General features: G+C 40.1%; 1 protein-coding gene across 42 annotated transcripts in view; it reads left to right on the forward strand.

Annotated features, from left to right (window-relative positions):
* Window positions 1-26,342, forward strand: part of heph (polypyrimidine tract-binding protein 1 heph) — a 199,905-nt gene that overhangs the window by 105,375 nt on the left and 68,188 nt on the right. For 9 of the 42 annotated variants that reach the window (XM_086839761.1, XM_086839760.1, XM_086839754.1 and 6 more), the window contains one exon: window positions 10,604-10,645. The exons of the other annotated variants lie outside the window; for them this stretch is intronic. In XM_086839761.1, the coding sequence (XP_086695887.1) occupies window positions 10,604-10,645 (42 nt within the window). The remainder of the gene's footprint in view (window positions 1-10,603; window positions 10,646-26,342) is intronic. 42 annotated transcript variants of the gene reach the window in all.

Consider the following 26,342-nt stretch of genomic DNA (forward strand, 5'->3'; position numbering starts at 1 on the left):
AGAGGGGGAAAAAATTACATTAATCCGTAATCGAAAAACTTGACTCGGGAACCTTGGAACACGGTGGAAAAGTTTTCTTTTGCTTCGCGTTGAAATTTATAACAGCATTCATATATATTTTTTTTTTATTTTATAATAAGCGATTTACAAGCGCGCAAAAAAGTGTTTTTCAACTACAAAATTTCAATTATTTTCCCCGGGGCTTGTCCGGCAATAAAATAAATTTGAAATTTAAAAAAAATTGCAGCAAAGATAAAGTCCACCTCCTCACAGGAGAAAGTGTGTCAAAAAATGGGACAAGCAATATGTTGCCCAAAAAAAAAAGGAATTGCTTCGTGCTTGCATCAAATTGAGATGAGAAAATAAAATTCAATAAACTCTTGTTAAGCACGCAGCGCCAAGGAGCGGGGGACAGCAGCTGCGTGCTCCGAAACAGGACAACGTTTTAAATATTGACAGCTACGAAAAAAAAAGGGGGAGAGTCCTGTTTCTGGTCCTGGTATCCCTGATGACGAGGCTGCTGGGTAAATAGATAAATCAACCCCAGAGACATGTACACCAAGCATTTTTGCATTGATCAAAAGGCTGGACTAAGCAGGGGGGTTTTTTCGGCTGGTCTAGGACTGAGCCAAAGGACACACAGGACCCGGGCATTGTAATGATTTATCCGGTGCCCCCAATCGATTTTCGTAGCACACTTCTTGGGGCTCATCAAAAATCTTGATTTCGCACTCATCGGAGTACCATTTTTCCCAAAATTTTCTCTTAAACTAAGCTCTTAAACAAGTGAGTTCTTAATTTATTTAACTGACCAACTGTCACTTCTATTTTATTCTTAATTAAATTAATGATTTTGCTGGCCCACTGTGTGCGTTTCTTGGTCTGATTTTGAACGTTGTTCGTTTCTCCTCTCGCCTGTCGCTGACAAACAAATTAAAAAGTTATGACTAAAAACGTTTCGCGCTCGGCAATGAAATGAAATTTGTTCGCTCGGACAAGGCTCCCTCTCTCTTCTGGCCGAGTATATTCTCCAGTATTCCTTGGCGATGCCTCTGGCTAAATTTAAATTGCTTTTGTTGCGCTTTTGTAGTTGTCTAGTTGGAGAGCTGCTCCTCCCGATGCTCCTGCTGCTGCTCCTCCGCTCCCAATGATGATGATGATTTTCCTTTTTGCCAACGCAAGTTTTCTTTGTTGTTTGCACAAATAGTTTTTTGTCGCCAACCCGGGGTAGCCATAAAAAATGCCAGATTTTCTTTTGAATGGCGCGGCGCGTGAAAAGAGATCTCTGAAAAAATATAAAAATAAAATAAATACAGAAAAAAAAGAGTAGTAAAAATGTGTGTGCGAATTAAGTTTGCAGTTAAACGGCCACGGCTAAGCGCATTAAAAGAAAAGTTTTTGCATCCAATGGCTGTTTTTTCCTATTTTCCCTTAAATTACTATTTTTTTGTTTTGCTGCTAGTTTTTGGCCAGAACTTTGTTCCGCAATCATTAAAAGCTTAAATGCGGCGACCAGCCAGAAGGAGGAGGAGGAGGAGGAGTGAGTGTACGAATATGAATATGAATATTGAATGTGCGCCGGAATGAGTGACTGAACTGAACACTGAGGCCATTAAAAGCGACGTGCCCTGCCCTTGTTTTACCTCGACCCCTCCTCCTCCTCACCCACCGGGAAAAAAGCCAACTTGCGGGGTTGTAACTTTGGCTTTTACGAGCGCAAAATGTTTGCCCTCCAGTGCACTAATCCACCGAGCACACAGCAGCTAGGAAACTAGGGAAACTGGGGGAAAACTGAGGGAAAACTACAGCATAGAGGCTACCTCACATGTGAACCCAAGCTAAACTCACTCACTCACTCAAACTGGAAGCGACAAACTAACTTATTAATATGCAATGCACACTTTGTTGCTGTATTAATTGCAATATTAAATTTCCACTAATACTCGCTTAGCAGCAGGGTCAGAACCAGGACTCTCTTCTTGCCTACTGCACTGGGCTAAAAAGCTTGGTATTAGTAAATAATTACAGACTTTAAGAAAGTAATTATAAATGTTTCTTGTATTCTTTTCGAGAGAAAGATTGTGATGGAAAAAAGGATCTTAGCTATGTTGGTTTAAGATGAGAAATCAATCAATTTTTAACTGATATTTGAGAAGAAGATTGAAACTCTCCATAAACACACTGTAAAGTGTTTCTTTAACAATCAATATTAGTTGATATACTTGACTAAATATTAATTAAATTGTATGCTTTATTAAACGTTCTCAATTCTCTTAATAAGAGATTTGCTTGGTTAGTCATGCTATAAAAAATCTTTAAAATGGATTCTTTAAATCCTACAAATTCCTTTATATTCCCGCTCCTTTACTTCACTATTTCTCTCAGTGTCTTAGCCCAGCTTGTTTCGCCTGAAAAGTTTCGCCGCAACTTTTAGCGGAGTAAAGTGAGTTGAAAACACCTAGAAACCAAGTAATTATTACATGTTTACGTGCGCCCCGTCGCCTATTCCTATGCCAGGATACCGAGTGTATTCCTCCAACTCCAAACCTGTCCAAAAAGGATATGCTTGTGTGTGTGTGCATGATCCTTGGTTCATTCGGCATGCGGCACGGGTGCGCTGAAAAGCGATACTAATGATAAGTTCTGCTTGCCAGGAGTCCGTCAGCGAAATGAACTCAATTTGCTACGTTTTACATTACCACGAGCCCCAGAGTCCGGACATCATTTCCATACGTACATGTGTGTGTGTGTGTGGAAATGTTGGTACATGTGTAGGATTGGGGGGGGTGGGAGGGGAAAGGAGGATAGGTACATTTTCGTGCTCGGTTGCCCGCAGGTTGTGATGTATGCGGCTGAGCAAGGGGGGAAATTCTGCGTCTGGCAGCTGGAAATTGCACTCGCACAACGCACACCTAGAGACACAGAGACAGAGAGAGAGAGAGTGCAAGTTGAAAAAGAAATCTTTTCCAAAAATTTTATAAATGTTTAAAAGGTGCAGGTAGTTGTAGTAGTAGTACCTGCATCGATGCCAGACATAATGTTGGCTCAACTTGGCAGTTAACCAAATTTACACACTCTCGCAATCTGAGAGTGAGAGAGGCTGCAAGTGATTTCATTAACTAGAGTTGGGCAAACACCGAACAGCTGCTGCTGCTCGTGAAATTAATTTGTTCAAAAATAAGTTTTCCGAGGGTAAAGTTTTTCGTGTTTGTATAGCACACTTCTCGGGGCTGATTAATATCCACAGACATGGCTCGGGGAACCTTCTCCTTCTACATCCTCCATCTAATTATAATTGTAGAGCGTGGAATATGTGTGTCAGATGGCTTAATTTTTGAGTGCCCTAAATTATGCAGTGTTGTAAATATTTTATTTTCAAATAAGAACACATGCTCTCTAATGCCTAATTTGTGATTAAAATGCAGCTGCAGAGTTGGAAAGTTGGAAAGAACAATTGTCACCTTTTTGACGTCAACATCAACATCTAAAAATTTTCCGCTAGTTTTATATGCATAAATGCAAAATGCCAGCCAGAAGGCAGACTTTTGATGAGTTGTGCAATTTTCCAACCAAGAGTCAGAGGAAAAAAGCCCAGGCTATTGTCGCCTTTTGCCTCTTTTCAAGCGATTTTTCCTCTAGCAGCCGGAAAAAGCCCAAGACTGCGCTTGATTGTCTGTGTAAATGCGGCGCCAATTTTTTATACTCATAAATGCAGAAGGCAGACCTGCAGAAGAGACTCCACTTTCCACTCAAGTTCATTGTATTTGCATGCCACACTCTCGCCCCGTCCTGGCATATTTTCTGCTGTTTCATCATTCTCATCAACAGACATTGCTCATACGCCACGTTGTGTTCGGTGGCAACAAAAGCCAAACTGGGCAAAAGCTGCAGTTCATATAATTTTTTTTTCCTTCCTCCTTTTGCTTTGTCCGAACCAAAACGTTAACAGTATTTTCAGCATTTTCGAGACAGTTTGTCATAATTCCATAGAATCTACTTGGCATTTTTTTTGCTTTCTCGTTTGTGCCCCGGTGCCTTGCTTCTGGTGGCTTCGGAGCTTCTTCTGGTGACGTTTTATTGTGTCAACATGACAAATCGTCAAGTCTACAGGGGAGTGGAGGATGCAGGGAGAGGCTAGGGGGGATTAGAAGAAATACGGGGTTTTCCCTTATTTCATTTGAAGGTGGTCTTTAATGGTCTAAATGGATGGTTGTACAGAGCGAAAAAATGGGTTGGTTAATGGGTTTATTTCAGAGCTCGCAAATAACTGTCGACCGTTTCTCGTTGTCTGCAAATAAGTGTCTTTTCCTGACACTTTACGAAAAAACTCAGAGAGCAACCGAAATAAGGGTGCTTAAATGAGCTCGCTCTCGCTCAGAGCGAAACCGTTTTTTTTAATTCTGTTTTGTTCTGGTTGTTCCAAGACCGTTTTGTCGTGTTCAGTGAAGCAAAAGGTCTTTTGCATATGTATTGGTATACACTCACACGCATAGGCAAGCAAGTCGTTAGGCGTCTGTATTGCGATCGTGGAATGAGTGTGTGTGAGTAAATGCAAAGACCGTTTGCGTTGAGTTTTTCGGTCAATCGGTCTTTTGCTGACTTTTTGTGCGACCGTTTCTCGTTTCGCTCTTTAGGCAATGCTCATTGAAAGAGCGACACACAAAGAGCTCAACGAAAAACGTTCAACAGAAAACATAAAAGAATACAGCAAGAGTCTCTTGCTCAGAGCGAGAGCGAGAGAGTATGGACTTTTTCGGTTGTGCTCGCAACGAGAGCGCAAGAAAAAAATCGGTCGACAGTTATTTGCGAGCTCTGGTTTATTTTAAGTTTACTTTGATGTTTAGATTTTTATTTATTTCATAATAATTATTGTATTATATTATTAAGTTAACTTACAAGAGATTTTAAATTTATTATTAAGAATATTACAAAAATAAAGAAAACGTTTGCAAAAATAAGAAATCTCTTGAATTTATATATTTTTAATAGTTTTAATTTAGCATTTTCATTATTTAACTTTAAAGGAATATTTAAAGCAATAATTTTAGAATATTTGTTATATTTTGTTGTGCTTTATATTACTATACATTTTATTTGTTTTATTTCTACATTTTTAAAAAGTATATTTTTCAGTGCTACTTTCTCCATTTACTACCCAGTTTATATCTTTTCCCCAAAGCTTGACCCTTTCACCTTTTCCCTTTTTTTGTTTTTGTTTGTTGCTTTTTAGATATGTACCGGGGATTTGAATTGTTTCACTTTTTATCAGTTGGCCCATAAATTCCATCGCTCAATTACAATATTTGGACCATCGTATGCAAATTTATGAGCATTTTCATTTCGATCAATTTACTTTGCTACTATTTCTACGTCCTTCTACCGCCTCTCCTTCGATTTTTCACATCCCAAAAGTCGAAGTGTGACTGCCTGAGAGACGTCTGAGTTATATTTATGCTTTTTACGGCCACCTCCGAAGGAGAGAAAAATTTATTCATTGAAGTTTTTACAGTCAACTACACACCTCCTCAATGCGGTTAGCCATAGCATCATCATCCACATCCACGTCCTGGAGTTAAGCTAAGCTGAGTCCTGTGTGTGCTCCTCCATGGTCCTGACGTAATCATTCATACTTCATCAAGTTGACCCGACTATATGGCTTGCTTTTCTATTCAGAGCTCGCAGCAAGGACCTGCTGCTGCTCCTCTCTGTCCCCGTCCCAGCTTCATTGCTATGCAAACTGCTCCCAATGGCTACGTTTAATGGTCAAGTGTGTAAAATTGCATAGCAAATCGCTGGGTGGAGATGGAGCAGATCCAGACCAACCAGACCGGGAGAAGGAAACGATTCCGGTACGACCATATTCCTCTTAGATAAACATCTTTGCCATCTGTTTTTGCTCCACTTTGCTCAAGTTTTCCGTCCTCTGGTACTGGTACTGGTTACTGGTTATCCTGCGACTGCTGACTGAGTTACATATTGATGTGATTTACCACTCATGTCTTTGGGGGCCTTCTCTGTCTCCAGCAAATTGTTTTGGAATTCAGTTTCGAATCGATTCTCCTTGCGGCATGATATACACGCCGATAGAGCCGATTCATCGCACATTTTATGCCTCCATTTGAGGTTCAATTTGAACATGTGTGTGTTTTTTTGGGGACATAAAGTATTGAAGGAAAAATAAATTGAAACTTCCACCTGGAGTAAATTATGGTTGAGCTTCTGGTTTGTGGTGCTTTGCTCTTGTCGTCTTCTCTAGTAGTTTATTGTCAGATGATAATTGGAGAGGATTTCAGATATAAACTCATGGATGGACTTCTTTGTTAATTAAGAAACAACTTTAAATCGTTTCTTCTGAAAAAAAAATCCACTTGGCCCACCTTTACCTATTTGTTATATGCTAATTTCTAGCCATTTTCCTAGAACTCTGGGGCTCTGCCTCTTCATCAATCAATTTTGGAGAAAATTCGTGGGCTGCCAGACAGACAGCTCTCGGGTCTCTTGGCCCATTGTTGATTTCATTATAATTTCGATTTGCATAACCGAATGTCTAAGCAACAATTTAGCACTGGGGTCCCCCACGGTGCAAAATGGTCGCCAGGGACTCCTTTTCACTGTCAATTGGTCCAAGGATTCCCAAAAGCTGAGTGGGAAGTCTGCCCAGTTTCAGTTTTGGAGTTCATCATCAACATCATCATCGTCGTCTTTGGGTTGGAGTGTATCAATTTTGGGGGCCTCACATTTCATTAGCTTGTCAACATTTGTGTAGCCCGACGAGCCTGTGATGTGATGGCCATGTCTTTGACACTTCAGCCTGCGGCGTGCGCCTCAAATTGTGTAGTTGCCATGGCCATGTGCCACAGCAAGATGCTTGCCCCAAAAACAGTGCTGCTGCCTCTGCCTTACAACTTGGGGATTCACAATAGGTAGCCAAGTGTCTGAGATTTATAGAAGATAAAAGTATCTAAGGTTTAGTTGAAGAAGTCGTAAAGTAACATATGTTTTGCGTGGGAAAAGGTGGAAAGAATAAAGTCCTTTTTTGGGGTAGTTGTTAAAAGAGTTAATAAGCAGGGAAAAAGAGAGCAGTAAATAGAACAAAATGTGAACTAGCTCTGGGGTAATTTATTGTCTTAGTTACCTTTCCTTTTAACCCCTTGAAACCCCTCTAAAAACCAGCTAGAAACACTCCAATTGAACATCTCCTCTATATACCAAAGTGAATGCTTCAGTTGAAGTTGTTGCTCTAAATAGTTAAACTGCTTAGCGAGTGTCTTGCGATTTGGCAGACTATGCCACATGCTCCGGTTGCTATGCAAATCAATTTCTCCCCCGCCCTGAAGCTACCACTAAGAGCAAGTATTTGCTTTGCTTTTGGCCTGACGGACTACGAAGTTCATTAGTATTTTGTTTAGTTAACTTTCCATCTATATATATATAAAGAGAAGAGACTGACAGGATAGGCTTTTGAACTTTGATACCCAGAGATTTTCGAAACGCTTTTGTGCTCACTCACAGTTAATTTGTTTTAATTGCCATAATTTCATCCTGCTGCCTCCTTGCCTCTTTGATTTTCATGCAAATTTTAAAGCGCTTAAATTTGTGGCGTATAGGAAAGGAAGCTCTGGGGTGTGGGAGATTCAGGTAACGAGCTGTACAAAACGAAATCCTTTTTTAACAAAGGACCTGGAGGGAGAGAGAGAGCAAAGGAAGAGCAGGGGAAATCATAAATTTTGCCCAGAAGCCATAAAAGTGTTCAGCTTCAGTTTCGGGGGCGGAGAGGGAAGAGAGAGTTCAAAAGCAAATATGCAATACGCTTGCTATCGATATGCCGAAATCTATGCTCCTGTTGAGGTCCTTTTTTTGCTGTTGTGTCCTAGACAAAAAGAAGAATCCCCAGCACGTAAGGCAAGAGCTGCTCCTTTTTTTCTCCTTCTCCCGAAAAGTATTTTATTTATTTCTGCCCCAAACACACTCATACACTCACACACAAACATATTATCGGCAAATGTTATTAGGGCTGCTCGCCTCCCCCCCGAAGTATGCAACAGTTTTTTGTTCAACGCTAGCTGCTCTTTTCCCTTTTCGTCCTGTTTTTGTTTTTTGCTACATTTTTCTGTTGTTGTGTGGGTCCTGCGGGCAGGACAACAACAAACAACAGGCAGCCAATTAGGCGAGCCAAAAATCTGGTTAACTGTTGCTTTACTCCCATATTTTGGCAGCCAGCCAAAGAATTTTCTTTATTGCAATTTAATAGGCTACTAGCCAGGGTTTCTTTATTTAATTTTTTTGTTGCCGTATGTTTTTTGTACATTTTTTTTGTGGTTTGATAGATAGTCAAACGCATTAGGCAAATCGTAAATGTTTCAACTTTTTTCAGCTTTTTTCTCCACTTAACGCAAATGATGTTGATATAGCCGATAGACAGGGTAACTTTCTTTTTTTTTTGGGGGTTTTCCCAGCTCACCCCTCCAAGTTAAGAAAAGGGAATTCCGCACATAAACACACACTTTGCCACACGGCTTTGTTGTTATGATTATTATGCTGTTGTTGCTGCTGCTTCTTTGGAGTTTTCCGCAGCAACTTGCTGTTTTTCTTCGGCACAAAAGTCGTTGAGCGTTAAAAGCAAACCCAAAAATGTTCTACAACTTTTGGTTTGAGTCTCTAAACGAGTGTGTGTGTGCTGAAACAAGTTAATGTAAAAGTATTTTTATGCTTTGAAAAACATTTGCCAAGTCAAAAAATTATAAAGAAAATAATAAAGGAAGAACAAAAAAGAAAAACTCGAAGCGAAAAGAAAACAAAAAACGTAGAAATAGGCAAGCCTATGAATACGAGGGGAAATTCTATGGTTGTTGTTGTTGTTTTTGTTGCATAAATAAAATTAAAGAAAAATAAATACAGAGCTAACAATATATGAAAATAAAAAGGCGGTTTTAATATTACAAATTTAAATAGTTAATTGTAAATAAAGTCATTTTTAATTTTTAAAATTATTTACTTTTCTTCTGACTGATTTCTAAGAAAATATTTATTTTATTATTATTATTTTATAAGAAAATATAAATAACAAAATTCTTACAAATAAATATAATTTTAGGCATTAATATTTGCGTTATAAAATATATAAGGACTATTCAACCTTATTTTAGCTTTGAAATATAAACAAAGCAAACAAAAAGGCTTTATACCATTTGCAGACATTTGAAAAGGATTTTTCTTTCTTTTCTATGATTCAGAAAACCCTTAAACTTACTCCCCTTGTTTCTCAGTGTAGACAAACGCCCAAAAAATGCCTGTTGGTCCAACCTCCTCCTCCTCCTTCAACTTTTCTTTTCCCATTCGCTATCCTCGCTCGCATCATCAATGCCAAAGTGGGGGATTCCCATATTATCGTCATGGATCAGCCGCATTCGCTGTAATTTTGTTATAGGCACCGGCACGTGTATATGTGTATGTGGTGTCCTGTGTGTGTGCATGTGTGTCCTGGCAGAAGATAAATGTCTATTTAAATTGTCCCTGCGCTCGCTTCTAGCTGCCGTCCTTTTGTGGCGTCGATTCCTCAATGGCATGGCATGGCCATGGCAATGCCACTTGACAGGAGAGACGGGCAGCCACCCAACCTCCTATCCGATCCACTTGAGCCACCAACCGACCGACTGAGGACTCCTCCCTAGTTAAATCTTTATTGTTATCATAATTTGCTTTTATCCGTGCTCAAAGCTTGTCGCATGGCAGGTTACCTAACCAAAGCCCATTCATCCTGCAGAGTCGTCCTGTGTAGTCGTTGCGGGGAAAAAAAGGAATACAGAACCTGAACGTAGACCCCGAGTTCGCATTTTTATCGTAATTGTTTTCGTGCATTTTTTTCTTTCGAAGGCTGCTCTTCCCTGTCTTGGCAAAGCGCTGGGAAAATGGAGCGTAAATAGCATTGAGCTCTCGGCGAGGCTTGTTTACCATTTTCCGGGCTTTCCGCTTGCTATGCAAATCAATAAAAGTTGATAATTGAGATTTCTTTAACAAGATTTCGGGTGTCACAATGACAAGCTCCTGGTGCCTGTGATGATGATGATGATGACGAGGACGATGAAACAGATACCGAAAGCACGGGGGAATATTTAAATTATAAGCATCGCCGGCAGACATCTCTAGGAGCCGGAGGCTGTGTGTGTGTGTGCCAGTGACATAAATTATAATTAGATGGCAAAAATAGACCTTGAAAAATGATCCCTGGCAATTTCCTGAAAACGGTGCATCATTAAATGAATTAAGGGAAATCTATACGAGTATCATAGAATAATTATATTGCTCGTTAAATATTTTTTTTCGATTACCTTCTCTCACTCTCTCTTTCTCTTCTTTGCATAATTTGATTTATTGCGTTATTTATGATTTGTGAAGATATAAAATATTAAAAAAGAAAAACCACCCTACCAACCTACCTACCTCTCTAGTATTTGTCGTATGAAATTTGAAATAAATATTATGTTGTGTGCCTCCTAGAAAACCCTGAGATTGTTGTAATTGTCAAATGTTTTTAGATTTAAGCAAAGACCAAGAACCTAAGCACTTAACTAACTAATTATTTTCCTCTCTCTTTTTGTTGCAGGTAAGGATCGATGAACAATTTATATATAAACTAAACTATTTGGTAAGCACTTTCCCGATACTAAATTGCAATACACTTAAGCTCCGACGACCAAGGCAGGCTGCACAATTTCAATTTGTCCCCATAAGTATCTTGTGGCGGGGGGTTCTTATGTTATTTGTGCCAAAAAATAACCCGCTTCATTTGGCATTGTGGTGGCAAGCAGCCCCGGCAATTGTGTGCCATAATTGAATTTTAAATAAACTCCGGCAGACACGCACGAGAGTCGATTGCAGTTCGGAGTTGGGAGTCCCGGATCCTTGGATCCTTTTTCCTCTCCTTGGCACTTGTCTACTTTTTAAACTGTAAATAAATTTCATCGAATTTCTTCGCTGCCAGGACAGCCAGGAAAACCTGCCTTGACTGCCTGCCTGCCTGCTTGCTGACAAAGACGTCTGCCAGACGACGAGTCCTTTGCTCCTTTGCTTCTTGGTCCTGGCTGCTCCAGCTTCCTGCCGCATCCTGTGCCATAAAGTATGCAATTTTATTTCAGTGCGACCGGCACTTACCTGGCATCACTCCTACTCCTGCCTTTTCTTGTATTTTTCTTGCATTTTTATTATTTTTATTTTTGTTGTGCCACCCGCCTTTGTGTTTGCCGCCTGAATGGCATAAAATATTTAAGTTTACATTTCTTGCACACACACACGGGGACCACGTGTGGTGGCACACCTTCTACGTATACGTTTGGGGATCATCCTTCTCCTGTTTTGTTGTCTCGTTGCATTGACTCCTCTAGACTGGCCATTTTTATAACTGGATTTGACCAGTCAAGATTTCTTCGACTTGACCACACACACACACACACAGAGTGCACTTTGAGGAAATTGTAATACAAATATTACAAAACTCAAAAAGATTAAATAAGTTTAAAGAAATATCCTTGGTAATTTTACATTTTATATTATCAATAAATTGTGTGCCTAATTTTATCTGTTGCATAGAATTCCCCTTAATTTGCTTCCCTACAGTTTTTATAGCATACTTATCGACACATTTTGAAAGGATTTCAAACCTCAGCTTCAAGGCTAACCTTAATAAAGTTTATATCAAGAAAAAAATTAGGATCGAGAGATCAATGAAGTCTTTAAAAAGTTTACTACATGTTAAAAAAGAAAATTTTAAAAATATTCATTGATAATTAAATGGAATTCCCTTCATAATTTCCCCTAAACTTTTGCCAGTGCACAAATGCAACTATGTTTGTCTGGCTGTTTAATATTTGCTCAGCCATTGTCATGGGCAGAGCTTCACTTTGCCTTTTGCCTACACATCCTGTCCCCCTTCCATTTGACCTGTGACCCAAAGCGAACCAAAACGACCCCGACCTGAACTGAACTGAACTGAACTGAACTGGCTATTTGTGCAGCACTTGGCTCTCGGTTCGACCGACTCTCGAGCTCTGATTACCGGCAATTTCGTTTTTCCTCACTGCAAATATAATTAAGTCAACACACACACGCACACCCAGAGAGAGAGACACTACACAACAAACACAGGACGTGCAGCAGATATATCTATGGCAAATAGTGCGAGTGAGTTGCATGTGCATTTTATTTAAGAGTTCAATAAGCAAACTTTGCACCAAGCAAACCAACCAAACCAACCAGCCGACCAACCATTGGGGCCAAGAGTGCAGCCATTAGGTAATTAATTTAACACTTGGCCACACAGAGCCCGGCCACACGGCCACTAATTGGCTTCCATTTACCAATTGAGACAAATCCGGCAAAAGGGGGGAAAAAATCCTGAATCTAGAATAAAAGACTGGAAGAGCTAGGAAGCTGATTGGCTGATAGATAGCTCGTAAGATAGAAGAGCAAGCTGTTGCTCCTGTAAGTTGAAATCAAAGCAACGCTAGTCATTAATGCCATTTTGTGGGGCATTTAGGGTTCTCTCTCTCTCCATGGCAATACAGTGTAGTTTACACAGAAAGAACCTGACATCCAAAAACGCTTCAATGAACTGGTCAAATGTGTGGGGGAAAAGGGTCAAAAGACGCTACGGTTCTGTGAAGTATGTGTGTGGGTTGATTCGTTCAGGCTCACTTTCGGGGTTGAGTGCTCAGTGAACCTGCTCGAAATTAATGTGCCACGTAAAAAGGGTAATTTCCAGAAGCCACGTCAAAGGTTCTGCTCTTGCTGCTTGGCCAAGTTCCAAGTTCAGGCCAAGACTTGTTGCGTGTCTTGTGCACTTTTCTACCTGACATGACCCCATAGTCAAAGTGAAGTCAAGTGCAAAGGAAAGTAAAATATTTTCCTTTCAAAAAAAGAAGCAAACTCAAGAATGGAAAAATGGGGTAGAAAAAAAATTAACCATACACAGGAGGGAAAATGAATTTAGTTGAAATGGAAATTATATCTATATTTAAGTTTGAGAAACCCTTTCTAAATTGAACAATAAACAAGAAAACATCTTACAATTTTTATTAATGCCAATTTTGTTCTCGGTATAAATATATTGTAAGATTTTAACATCTTTTAGATAGCATTTTCCTTTAATAATAGAGAATATTGTTTTGAAATACTGAATTCAAATTGTATTACTGACCTTTTCTTTGCTTACCCATAAAACTAGCAAGAAAAAGTACAAAACAAATCGATAATTATCTTAATATTTCGATAGTTTCGATAGTTAGTAGTTAGAATTCAAGGTCCTTTTTCTCATCACTAACATTCCTAGCCTTCTTGAGTTTTTGTAAGATAATAAGCATTAGATAAACTTCTTCATTTGACATTATCTATTTTCTCTCAGTGCTTAAAGTAAAAAGGGGTAGCAAGTGAAAAAAAGTGAACCAGAAAACATCAAAATAGACAAGCTGTGAAACTTTTGTGATACCTTAAAAGGACGTTTCTTCCCCCTGCTCATTAAGAGTAAAGTCAAGGAGAGAGAATGATGCGTTTGGTGGCGCCTTTGGCATTAAACTCATTAACGGTAATTGCAACCTTTTTTTTTTTGCGGAAAAAAGAAGGCGCGCTTCGCATTTTTAAAACGCAATTTTGTTAATTAATTCTCGCACATGATGCGACGGCTTGGCACATTTTCACTAACATTACATAGACACACTCACAACCATTGGCAGTCGTTACCGGCATTAGTCGATGATTTGGCTTTGAATATGTTGTCAATCAGCAAGAGGGAGCTTCAACGTCCTTGACTCGCTCGTCTAACCATATAAATTTCCTTCCATTCGGCGCCACTTGTAGCTGAGTTTTCACTTTGGCTTTTGGCTTTGGCTTTGGCGTTTTGGCGCTTTTCACTTCTGGCTTTTGGCTTTTCAATTACGAAAAAACACGCCCCGCAGCAGCAGCTGTAGCGGAGGTGTATTCTGTTCGGATTCGGATACGGATTCAGTTGGAATAACGCGCTTTGGCCGCTGGAATCAAAAGCCAACGGATCCGCCTCCTGTTGCTGACACTGATGATGATTGTCGCCCCGAGGGGCGGTGCCTCAAATAGAGGTAAAGAGAGTGCTTTGCACTTGAAGAAAATAGTAATGAAATGTAGAAACTAAATTAATTTTAGGATCATTTGTCCATTCTTACTTTAAATTTAATTCTTCTTGCATCAAAATGCATTAAGAAAAGTTCCTTCCCTTGTTTCTCCAAGCTTACAGGATAACGTTGGCATTCTTGTATCAAAATCTTTTAAAAGAAAGTCCTGCAATAGGACTAAAGGCTTTTCCTTATTTTCTCCCTGTGCACATTCCGCTTTCTACTTTTTCCCGTTGGCCTCGAAATAATTTGTCTTGCGGCCAAATGTTCTATTATCGGTCGGAGTGTGTGTGTGTTTGAGCCACTGAAAAGCGAAAAATAATATCCTCACTTGTAGCGCACTCGAGAGATGCCCAGCCCAGATACAGGACGAGGGCTTCGTTCCCAGACCCTTGAGGCGGTTAACTGAATTTGAGTGAAAAACGAAAGCAAAGGCAGTCCCTGTTAGCAGGGGAAAAAAGCACCAAAAAAGAAATGGAAGCCAGGAGCAGCTTAAGGAGCTTCTGTGATTTATAAGCATGTGCTTGCCAACCTTTCGCTTTTCACTTTTCCACTCCTTTACAATCAGCAGTCCTTTTCATGGGTCAGTGCAGCGCCTAGACAGTGAGGGAAAACTCCCATTCCTGTCACTGTTGCTGTAATCAAGTTAATTGCAGGGAAACTCAGACACACAGAGAGAGCGAGCAGCCGAGCGTAAAAAGAGAGAGCGAGTAATTATGAGTAATTGCTATTAATATAATATAGCCTGGAGCTGGCCGAAAGGACATATATTCATAGCGCCCAAAGGCACGCAATGAAAATATAAAAAAAAAATAAACGTATTACAACAAACATTGCGTAAAAAACAAAAACAAGGAAAAATTATTCACAGAACGGAACAGAATACATTTGATTATAATCTACGTCAACAGCAGCAGCATTACCACTGGCCAACAACAAAGAGGGGTTGTTAGCCCTAGACAAAGCTGGAAAATTGATATTAATTTTTCCGCCTCCTCCTCATTTTTTTATATATTTTTTGTGTGTGTGTGTTTTTTTTTATCCTGAGCCCATGGAATGTCCATAAAAAAAACTGTAAGAACAAAAGACCCAGAAAGAGGAACAAAATGTTACCGAGCCATTTGTGAGCGCCTTGTTATCGGAGGGGGACACGCCCACAATGTGTTTCCTTGGCATTAATTTTTGCTATTTAGCAACGCTCGCGCAGGAAAAAATATCAAATTAATTAGCAAGGCTTTCGAGGCATAAAGAATGAAAGTAACCACAATGGCAGTTACAGCAACAATTTTTTGTTTCGGCTAAATTAAAATCTTATTTTCAGGCTGGTTAAAGCGCAAAAGGAAATGTCACAAAAGCAGGCCAAAATGACCGTGACCGATTTTTGAGATGGTTAATTTCGATAAAGGGGTCTTAAGAGACTGGGTTAAAAAGGGATGAAATCTATAAGATATATTGTATTTCCTTTGAGACTATAATATCTTCACTTAATACATTAGAGCCACAGGAATTTGCCGAAATTAAAGACCCATTTCAAGGCAGCAAAGCAAGTGACCATGACGGATTTGTAATTTATTTAAGTAAGCCCGAAAGGGATAACCTGGCAATTCGATTTATGCTTTAAATAGGGATATGCTTTTTCTGGGAGCATATCCTTTCTGCCCACATAATTATACGCAATAATTAAACAGAGTGTATGTGTATGTGTGTGGCTAAAGAGATGCCATTTGTCAATCTGACATTGACAAACTCGCTGGTCTAGATTAGAAAACACATGGGCCCTGGGGTTAAAGCCATAATGAGTGCGAAATGTAAACACAACAAATGCCTGCGGTCTCTTGGCCCACAAAAACAAGGACATGTCCCCCAAAGCGAACTTGCTTTTGTGACCAATGCCGATGCATGTCCTTGCCATTTGACTTTTCCCCGAAAAACGCTTCAATGACTTAATTATATTCTGGCCGCATTTGTCTCCAAAATCACAAACTACGCGCATTTATCTGTTTCCTTTGTTTTCTCTGGCAAAATCTGTAATCTATCTCGGAGAATTTAACTGCCAGCCACGGGCAAACTATTTTCCAGTTTTCCAAAAAGGAAAAACACACAAAGGGGGAAAATGGCAAAGACCAAGTGGGGACTGGGAAAAACAGGGAAAGTGCTGCTGCTTCTACTGCTACTGCAGTCAAAGTTTTTAAGTGTTTATTTCAATTATTGTTTGGCTCTGCGTGTTGTCTGCTCGGTGGTGTTTTTTTGGCTTCCTTCGCCAAAAAGGGGGCTTAGGGGCAGGGCAATTTAATTTTCTGCATTTTGGAGGGAGAGAGAATAAAACAGTAAACAATAACAAAGACTAGTTAAGAAATGCAAAAGTTTTTAGCGTGAAAGTTGGATCCTGCAGGACTGCAACGACTCCCCTTTTGTTTTCATTTTCATTCACGTGCAGTTACTCAATTTTTGAGCTTAAGAAGGAGAGTACACAAAGAAATATCAAGTTAAATAAGGGATAACAGATGATAGATTAATTTTAACAATTTTAAATGGGAAAATATACATAAAAAATTTTATTTTTATCTTAGCAAACGAAAAGCATAAGAAAAACTTCATGTACACATAATTAAATTAGTTTAAATTGTTATAAAAAAAGGTTTCATAATTCTTTTCAGTGCCTTAAGCTTTGCTACTTAGTGGGGAAAAACTCTCTCTCTATTCTCATTTTGTACTTTTTCCACTTTCTCGCACATGGACGCTTTGGCATAATTAAATTCAACACTTTGCAACTAAAGCAACTAATGTTGACGCGCTCTGAAGGAGTCGTTGCAACAATGTTGCCCAACATTGCAGGGGGATACAACTTGGCCAAAACCTCAAACACCTCCTTTCCCCCTTTTGCTCTTTACCGTTTGTTGTTTGTTGCCGTTTTCCTTCTGCCCCCCCTCGAGCCTTTTTGGCCTGCGTCTGTTTAGTGTTGCGTGTCGCCATATTGTTTGCTTTGTGTCACACACTCGCCGCCAGTAGTACACAAACGCACTCACTCACTGGTTTATTTGCTCCGACTGCCATATATATATATTTTACTCTCAGGTAATTGCGGTTTTTATTTCACAAAAATAATAATAGCTGCACCTTTGGGGGTGGCAAAAGGTGTACTGTATTATACTTTACTGTATGTGTGAGTGTGGTGTGTGTGCTGGATGGATGGCTGTCGGAAGTTGTCAGGCTACAACAATGGCGACAACAGCGACAGTGAGCGCCATCTTAAAGCGGTCACAAAAAACACAAGATGGAGGACACGAAGGAGACCACTTTAAAGCCTGAACAGCTGAACGCTAATAAGACACACATGGAGACGAGGGATCTAAATTTAAGGACGAGGTATCCTTGCAGGAGATGCGTGGGTGTGTAACACTCCTGTTGAAAAACAGTTGCAGTCAGAATAATAGCAGAAGTTTTGAGGGTTCTTAGTCAATCTTTAGAAATCTGAATCAAGGATGCCAGACAAGCCTCTTGAATTAGCATTCATTTCTAAAAGTATGCCACGATTAAAGTTTGTCTAAATAGAAATATCACCTCTAAAAGCGACTTTTAAATTAAATTTAAATTAATCATATTAAATAAATAAATAATACTTATGGAAACCCTTGATGAATTAATCGAAACAATTGTTCTAATTCAAGACTAAATTTATTACTATATAATGAAAATATAAAAGTTATTTTAGAACTGTCATTGGTGTCTTAAAAAAGACCAATTGATAATTGTAATAATTTTGTGTAGTTTTAAGTATTCTTTCATTTAATATACTTATATCAAAGTTTATAAAGTAATATTAAAATTGTTTAAGAACCTTTGTTGATGTCTTAAAGAAGACAATAATTAATTGTTTGAAACATATTCGAGTCTTTAAGTATTCCTCCATTTCCTATACTTATTTCAAAGCTCTGTTATATTTTAAACAAATCCAAAAGAGTCTAAACTTTAATATTTATTTTCCCTACATTCTGCATAGCCTATTTAATGCTATAATTACGACCGCGTCTGTCTGTGTGTGTATATGCTAGTGAGTGTGTGCAGCATAAACCCTGTTAACACACTTAACAACAAACAAAGCTACAAGCAACGCCTGGACGGGCACACACCTCACACACACACACCACCTCCTCCGCTCTCCTCGTAGCCCTCCCCTTTCTGGCCCCCAGTTTTCCCAACTATGAGCATAACTTTAATGCTCATTGCTTGGCTCGCTGCCTTGACTTGGCTCGGCGCCAAATTTAAATGAACTGGGTCGCCGGCAACGACGATGACGACGAACTGCAGAAGAACCCCGCATTCAGATGAATGTACGTGAAAGAGGGGGGTGCGAAACAAAGGGGTTGGAGCGTAAGGGAAGCTGGCAGGCGGAGATAGGTGCACTGTGAAAAAAATATACTTTTTTTGTAAAGAAATTATCGGAATTTCATATAATCTAAGGTTGTGATAGAGGTTTCTAGCAGTAATAACTTACTAAAAAGGCATCTAAAAGTATGCTATTATATCTTAGAATACTTTATTATACCTTAGAGATCTTAAACCACGTTTATTGGATACTTTGGACATATAAAAATATAGTTTTACAAGGGTTTTTAGTATATATATAGTATTACCATGAAAATTCCATGTTTCCCTTGAACTTTTCTCTGTATTTTCCTCCAATGCCTGTCCTGAGCTATGCATTTGCATGGGGTCTTAATTACATAATATCCGAATGAAGAAAATTCGAAATGCCCAGCGGGCTCTTGAGGCCAAAACAAAAAGCAAAGAGCGGTGATGTGTGTGTGAAGGTGAAGCTGATCCGGATGCTGAATCAGAATCCGAAACCGAAACTGAAACCGATGGGGGGGGGGGAAGAGGCCCCAATACCGATTTCCGGGTCGTTGGGAGTTTATAAACAATAGTTCATTTGTGTGCGCTCCGAGGCAAAGGCGGCCTTAACCCGTCGCGACCCGCCTTAACCCCTGTTTTCCCCCAAACTAACCCGCATAATGTGCTTACGCTTCATCGATTGACCGTTGTCTGTGTGTATTTGCGTATTTGCTCTTGTGTGAATATGAGTTTTGGGGTGAATAAGGTCGAAGGTGAGCTGCTCCTGCTCCTGCTCCTGCCGAACGATCAACGGGAGCTGCCACTGCTGCGTGGTGCTAGAAATGTTAATGCAAATCATTGGGGAAATCAAAAATGGCTATAGAGAACCCCCTCCAAACCCCCGCAGGAAGCTGCTAAAAAACCCTCGAAGCTCCTCCAGCCTCCAAAACATTCAACCTCCAAAGTGCAAGTGAAAATTGTGGCCAAGATTTTCGTAGTAGTAGGCATCCACTCCCTCTCCCTCTCTCTCTCTGTTCATGCAATTTGCAAGGGTTTCCCAAGTGGCCTTTCCTCGCAGCCTCCATCTCTATCCATCCTCCCAGAGTTTGTTGTCAAATTTGCGCAGCAGCCGAAGCAGCCGCTTCCAATTGCAGTGGCAAAGTCATTAGCATAAACGTAGAGCGGCGAAAAGTAGCAAATCCATTAAGGCAGCAGAATGGATCCTGGCTTCAGGGTAACCAGTAACCAGAATCCTGGCTCCAGGATACACACGACCCGAACGGCTCCGGCTGCTGTTGCTTTTGGCAACTCTTTAAAGATTTATGAAGCGTCAAATATTTATTATGCCCGCTTTGCAATATAAGGCAGTCGAGCACGCGAGCCTCATCTTGGCACGGAAATAGTCCATGGCGTAAGGAGACGACGACCATCCTCCCTAAGCCTTTGGTCCTTGCATGTCCCCGCGTCTCTGTCTCTGGATTACAAACCCTACCTACCTTGCCTTCCTGGGCCGTGCGAACACTTTTTGAAATTGCAAAGCGGCGCAAATAAATAAAAACACATAAAAAGTAGGCAAACGCAGGAGCCAGAAGCAGGCTCAGACTGTGAGCCTCAGACAGAGGCGGAAAAATAAAAAGCGAGCGTATAAAATAAAATAAAACGCAAGGCGGGGAAATGAAATGAATGAGAGCACCAGCCCACGATGATGGGTCCAAGAAAAGCCAACAACAGAGCAGGGCGAGAAATAATGGTTAAAAATTATATTTTGTCGAAAAACTATAGAAATTTCTTTTCAAGAATTACTTAAAAGTAGTTAAGAAAGTTTTTATCATTAGATTAATTCAAATTCTAGCAAAAAAGGTTTTGAAAATGTGGAATTAATAGGGTCAAAAAATGTAATTTATTTAAAATTAAGCTTATACTTGCTTAGAAAATCTTTAAATATTCTTGTAGTCATTTTTATTGCTTAGAAATATATGGAAATAATATTTTAAAGTTTAGTTTAATATTAGCTCTTATAAGCTAGAGGAAATTAAAGCGAAAAACTTTGAAATATCCATTATGAAATCTATCTGAATACAAAGAACCAAATCAAAATTGTGCCTCAGAATATAAATCCTTGCAGCCTTAAAAAAAACTATAACCTTAATAGCAAACATTTTTAATAACGAATTTTCTCTCAGTGCATAAAAATGCAGAAGGGAAAGCAAAACAAAATCAATGCGCGAAGCAGGCTGAGCATGAGTCTTAGTCGCGTTTTTACTTTTCCTTTTCCGGGTAGGACACATGGCTATATGGCCTGGATGAATAAGGGGGACGGGTGTTGATGGTGTGGTGTGTGTGTGTGTGCCACTTCAACCCTTTCAACAACTCACGAGGACACGGCTCCTGCAGCAAAACCTCTTCGCGTGGCGTTGACATATGTGGCCCCAAATATGAAAAATCTTCGCACGAGTCTCGCCCACATTCATATGCTCATATAAACATATATATTTATATATAGTATATGTATGGAATATTTTTGCAGCAGAATCAGCAACAGGAGCCTGGAGCCACCCTTGTTGCTCGGCAGTTTGTTAAAGTGTTGAAATATGTCAAACATCGTCGAAAACCATTTCATTTGACTGAACTGGGCGCGACAGTCGTCGTCGGCGTCTGCCCTTTGAGCGAATGCAAAACGCTTGGCATATTTTTAGGCGCACACAACCAGTGACTAATGATGATGATGTGTGTGATGAGTGTGTGTGTGTGTCCCGTCCCCCTTGCGACTCTCTGTCTTTTGGGCCCAACTAATGAGGCGCATAAATTGTACACACAAAAATCTCCACGCTCTAGAACAAAGTTGCAAATTTTATGAGCTTCGCTGGCTAAACAAGCTGTCAGCAAATGTTGATACACTCTGAAAAAAAAAATGTACCAAAAATAGAAGAGAATAATTAACATTATTAATTTTCTAGGTGCAGATAATTTTTCTACTTTTTTGTAGAAGTTAAAGAGCAGCAGAAATGATTTCCTTGCTGTTTGTAGCCTTGAAGGAAGGGAGAGTGCTTGTGTAGATTTATTTAAGTGCATCATAGACATGTGTGTGACTCTGAACTCCCCCTTTTTGAGCTTGTCTCCGAATTCAAGCAGTTTGAGACAATTTAATTAACGCATTTTAGCTGTCTCGTCCCTTTGCCAGCCTGTCGTCTGCTTGTCATTTGTCATTTGTCAAGTCAGCTGAAGCTGTTGCCTTACTTTTGGATGCCCTTTCTGCTGACGGAAGAGCTCTACTTTCGCGCCATGGAACCTGGGATAGAGAGCCTAGAGCCTAGAGGCCAGTGCCCAGTTTAACCAACCAACTAAAAAAAAAAGGAATCCAAAACTAGAACGGGCAACTGGTCCTAAAAACCACCGATTCGGTGGCGGGGATCCATTGCGCATCAAAGGAGCTGACGAAATGCACGTCACGCTCCAATTTGCATGCCACGCCTTCGTGCTGTCCTTCGAGAGTCCTTCCGTCCCCTTTACTCTACTCTACCACTCCCACTCATCATCCGTACCGCCGTAGTAAGGACGAAGGATAGCGGCCAACCAGGCCACATGGCCAAAACAAAAAAGGAAGTTTTTTGGGTAAAAGAACGAAAAACAAAGCAGCGAACCCGAACCCGAACCAACCGCAATTTGGTCATGTCCAACTCAATTTTCGTTACGTAAACTGCATCATATGCCGGGCATACGAATAGGACCTTTCTGTGAGACATAACTTTTTAGTGCACTTGAAGAAAAGTGATTCGTTTTGGAGATTATCCTTAAGGAATAGGGTTTATAAGAAGAAAATCTAGGTGTTTTGATAGCTAAAAGTGGGTTTTATCAAGTGTAATCAAGAGGCTTTTAAACTAATGATATGAAATTCTTGGAAAAATATACAAAACTACTTTTAGGTGCCTGCAACCATTAATTATGTAAAATATGGGCCCTTTAAGCGTTTTACAATATTTTCCTAATAACTATAGTTACTCTTCAAAATTCTTAAACCTCTGTTATTACCATTTTCTTATGTGTAAATGTTAGTTTCCACCTTGCATGTACATATTTTGTTTTACGTTAGCCGCAAAAAAAACCAACCGTAACCGAAAAAAATAATTCCCCAGCCGAGCCTCGATGGCGGCTTCTCAGGCGCTTCAAATTTAATTAAACATGCACACGTGAGCAAATGCAAATAAATAAAAACTTTATGGCTTTTGGCCATGGCCAGAACAGAACAGCTAGAGAGAGAGAGAGTGGCTAAAAGCGTTGGGAAAAACCGTACCATGTGGGTGTTGCGTCTCAGCATTGAGCTCTCGTTGTTTGTTTGGTTTTTGTGTTTGTTGGTTTGCTGGTTTGGTGTTTGGTGTTTGCTAGTTGGCGTGCTTATAAGTTTTAAATTTGCACAGCCGCGGTGGTGAAATAAATAGAATATATTTCTATTTTTTCGAGACACACCGCGAGAGTCCCACACGTTTTAAATTGAACGGCTTTTCCCGCTTTTTCTGCTCGGTTTTTTATTGCATTTTTTGTTGTTCTGGTTGTCATCCCGCGGATGGATGATTTATGCAGTGGCAGCTGCTACAGAAAACATTGCATTGGCGGTAACACAATTTAATTGAAATGCACTTAAGGACTTAGGCTCCCACTCTCACTCTCTCTCTCTCTCTCTGTATTAAATTTTTTAATTACGAGACGAACTACAGCTTTGCATATACGATTAAGGGCTTAAATCCCATTTTCCTTCCGATTATGCAGCTGACAAATGTCATTTTCTAAATTTTACAACTCTGAAAAGTGCAGAAAACTCATATGCAAGCACATGGAAAATTTATGATGAGCATAATAAAATAGAACAAAAAACAATTTAACTTTTGCCTGGACATTGGACACACATTGTGGACAAAAGGGTCAAGTGAGAAAGAGAGAGGCAACAAGCCAGCCGTGTAAATCCTGCTGCTGCGGGATTTTTGTTAAAAACTGCATAATTCATATGCAACAGCAAGGGGAGAGGGAGAGGGGAAAAAGGAGTAAGGACAAAGGGCAAAACCCTAGGACAATCATCAGGCAACATTCAGCTCAGAGTCAAGCCGCAAAAGAGCTGGTCGGTTGGCTTGGCCTCTGCCCTGTTGTATTTCATTTAAAATTTACAAGTTAACAATATTAAATATTAACAGTTATTTATGCATTTTTCGGCACAAATCAAAAATTTACATACATGGCAGAAAGTTTTCCTCATCGTCGTCCTCGTCGGACCTCGACGGATTCGTCGTCCAGAAGATGAATGTGTTGATGGATGCCATAGTCCTGGGCATGGCATTTTTCATATATGCAGGAGCAGAGAGTTTTATATATACATATATACATATATTTGCCATTTTCCACATTTTATTCGACAATATTCTCTGGTCCTGTGACTCTGATTCCGATTCAGCTTCAGATTCAGCTTCAGAGCTTCTTCTGTTGATTTAAATAATTTGCTTTTGGCTTTTGTGTACTTTCCCAGTGTGTGTGTGTGTGTTTGTGGGAAAACATTTTTGGCATATTATGTGTGCTTTGCTTTGTTCATTGTTTGACTATGAATTTTTGTTTATTTGCCACAGCTTTTCCAACCGGCTTAAATAATAATATTCCTACTGCCGCCGCTGTCGGGCAAACAACAAATCAATCTTAATTTATTCAAATTTATTGCCGCAACTTTGAGTTGACTTTTTGTTGCTGTGACAATTCCGTTGAACTCGAACGGAAGTTGCCAAACAATGTGGAAAAGTTTACTATAATTTCTATACAAATATTTTGAGCAGTAATTTCGTTTTACAATTTTCTATATTCTTTTCTTTTTTTTTATACTTTTCTTTGTCTTCTGACTGTCTAGGCATTGGCCAGACAAGTATGCTTCTAATGCCTCGGCAAATATTTACTAATTTTCTAAGCTACACAAAGTCTTGGCTGGCGAAAACTTTTCACATTTTCCGGCCACCCAAAAAACTTACAATGCCGCACTTTTCCCGCTCAAATATGCAAATGAGTTGGGATCCGAAACTTGCCTGCTGTAAAGTGCCTCGGAAAGTGGCAACAAACAAGGTCGGCAACAAAAGCATTAGCCTAAAAAGTGCATGGCAGGGGCTCCTATTCTAGAATCCGGTATCCATGAATCCAGCTTCCCGAATCCTGAATCCCGAATCCTGGCGCTGCGGTTGCAGAGTGCATTTTGAGGCTGAGCCCAGGAGAGAGAGGAGTTGAAGGAGTGAAAAATAAATGGAGTGTGTGACTGGCAAGTGGCCGGGGCCCAGACCCAAAAACATCGGGATTACATTTACACAGGACGTTGGCAGGCGAGACCGGAACAAGGGGGGGGGGAGGACAGGACTAGGACTAGGGAGAGGCAGGGCACGACTTTTGGTAATACGATGATGGTGCCTGTAGATGCCCTCATAGTCCAGCCTTCACTTGCTCCTGAATCCTGCCGACCTGCATCCCTGCCCGCTGCCTTCCTTCATTCCCTTAGTGTGTGCTAGCCGCGAAAATGCCAACAAATCATTGCCAGGACAACCAGCCAGGCCAAAAGCAGAGTGGAGCGTATACACAGTAAGAAATTAGGGTTTTTAAAGTGGGGAATAAGAATAAGAATTTGAAAAAGAACATGGCAAATTTAAACTTATTCAGTATGTAGAAAAGAAAGAAATTTCCAAAAGGCTTGTGATACTTTCTTTTTGCTTTTAAATTCTCTAAAAATTCACAAATCTCTTCTCTATTTAAAGTATAGGCATTTATTTCTCAGTGCATTAGCAGCAGGCGGCAGCAGACAGGCATCCAGCAGCTAACAGGCAGGCAACATCATCATCAGTCTGCGCCTAAGCCGCATTTTGTGGATTCAGATGTTGCAGTGGCACACTCTCCCACACACTTGCTCACACACCTACCACCTGCCGCGTACCTGCAACAAACGAGGTGGTTGCTGCCAAGTGATTTCTGGTCTAATGTTTTTTAATGTTGCTGCTCATGCAGCTCATGTTGCAAGCGTGTGTTATGTGTGTGCTGTGTGTGTGCAACACTGATGATATTGTTGCTGTCGACAGCAGCGGTTGCTTTGGTCAGCTCACCGTTGTTGTCAAGTTGAAAGAGTTGAGTGAGAGAGGGAGAGGAGAGCAGAGGATGCACCTGCAAGGACACACTTTCCGAGTGGAGCAACAGCCCTGGCTAATTTTTGCGCTCTTTGTGTTTTAAGGGGAGAAATGCTCTGGAGTTGAGTCCATTAGCATTTGACAAAGTTGTCCAGCGGTTTGGCCTCACAACCCCTCTTCCCCTCTCTCGGTGTGTGTGTGTGTTGCGGCTGTGTTGCCGAATTTGACACAACATTTGTCAAACCGCAAAATGGCTGCCACAACGTTACTTTCATTATGCAAAGGGTCAGACAGACAAACAATGGCAGCAACAGCGTTTCGGTTTCGTTCTCATTCCAGAGACAGAACACAGATCCATCCATTCATCCATCCCAATACCCAAACCCATGTACCTTTAACCCCTTAATGACATTTGAGTTGGTTAGCCCCGTTTGCTGGTCAGAGCCTGGCTAATAAGCCGCGATTTATCAGCTACCAAAACAGGACTGAAAATCCCAAGTCATTGGAGGGGGAAAAATTATAAAACAAAACGAGCTGTTAGCAAAAGGGGAGTTCTTTGAAAGTTATCTTGCAAGTATTCAATGGGATTATATTTTATTTTACAATTTATGAAATATAAACAAAACCTATATTTGTCCCTAAAAATCAATTGAATATTATTAAAAGATAGCATTATCATCAAAGTCAATATAATATATATCCGCTGTGAATGAAAAAAGCTGAAAATATGTTTTAGCAAAACGAT

Source organism: Drosophila serrata, unplaced genomic scaffold (assembly GCF_035046125.1).
Source record: "Drosophila serrata isolate PLE 108 unplaced genomic scaffold, ASM3504612v1 contig_376, whole genome shotgun sequence".
NCBI classification, from domain to species: Eukaryota; Metazoa; Arthropoda; class Insecta; order Diptera; family Drosophilidae; genus Drosophila; species Drosophila serrata.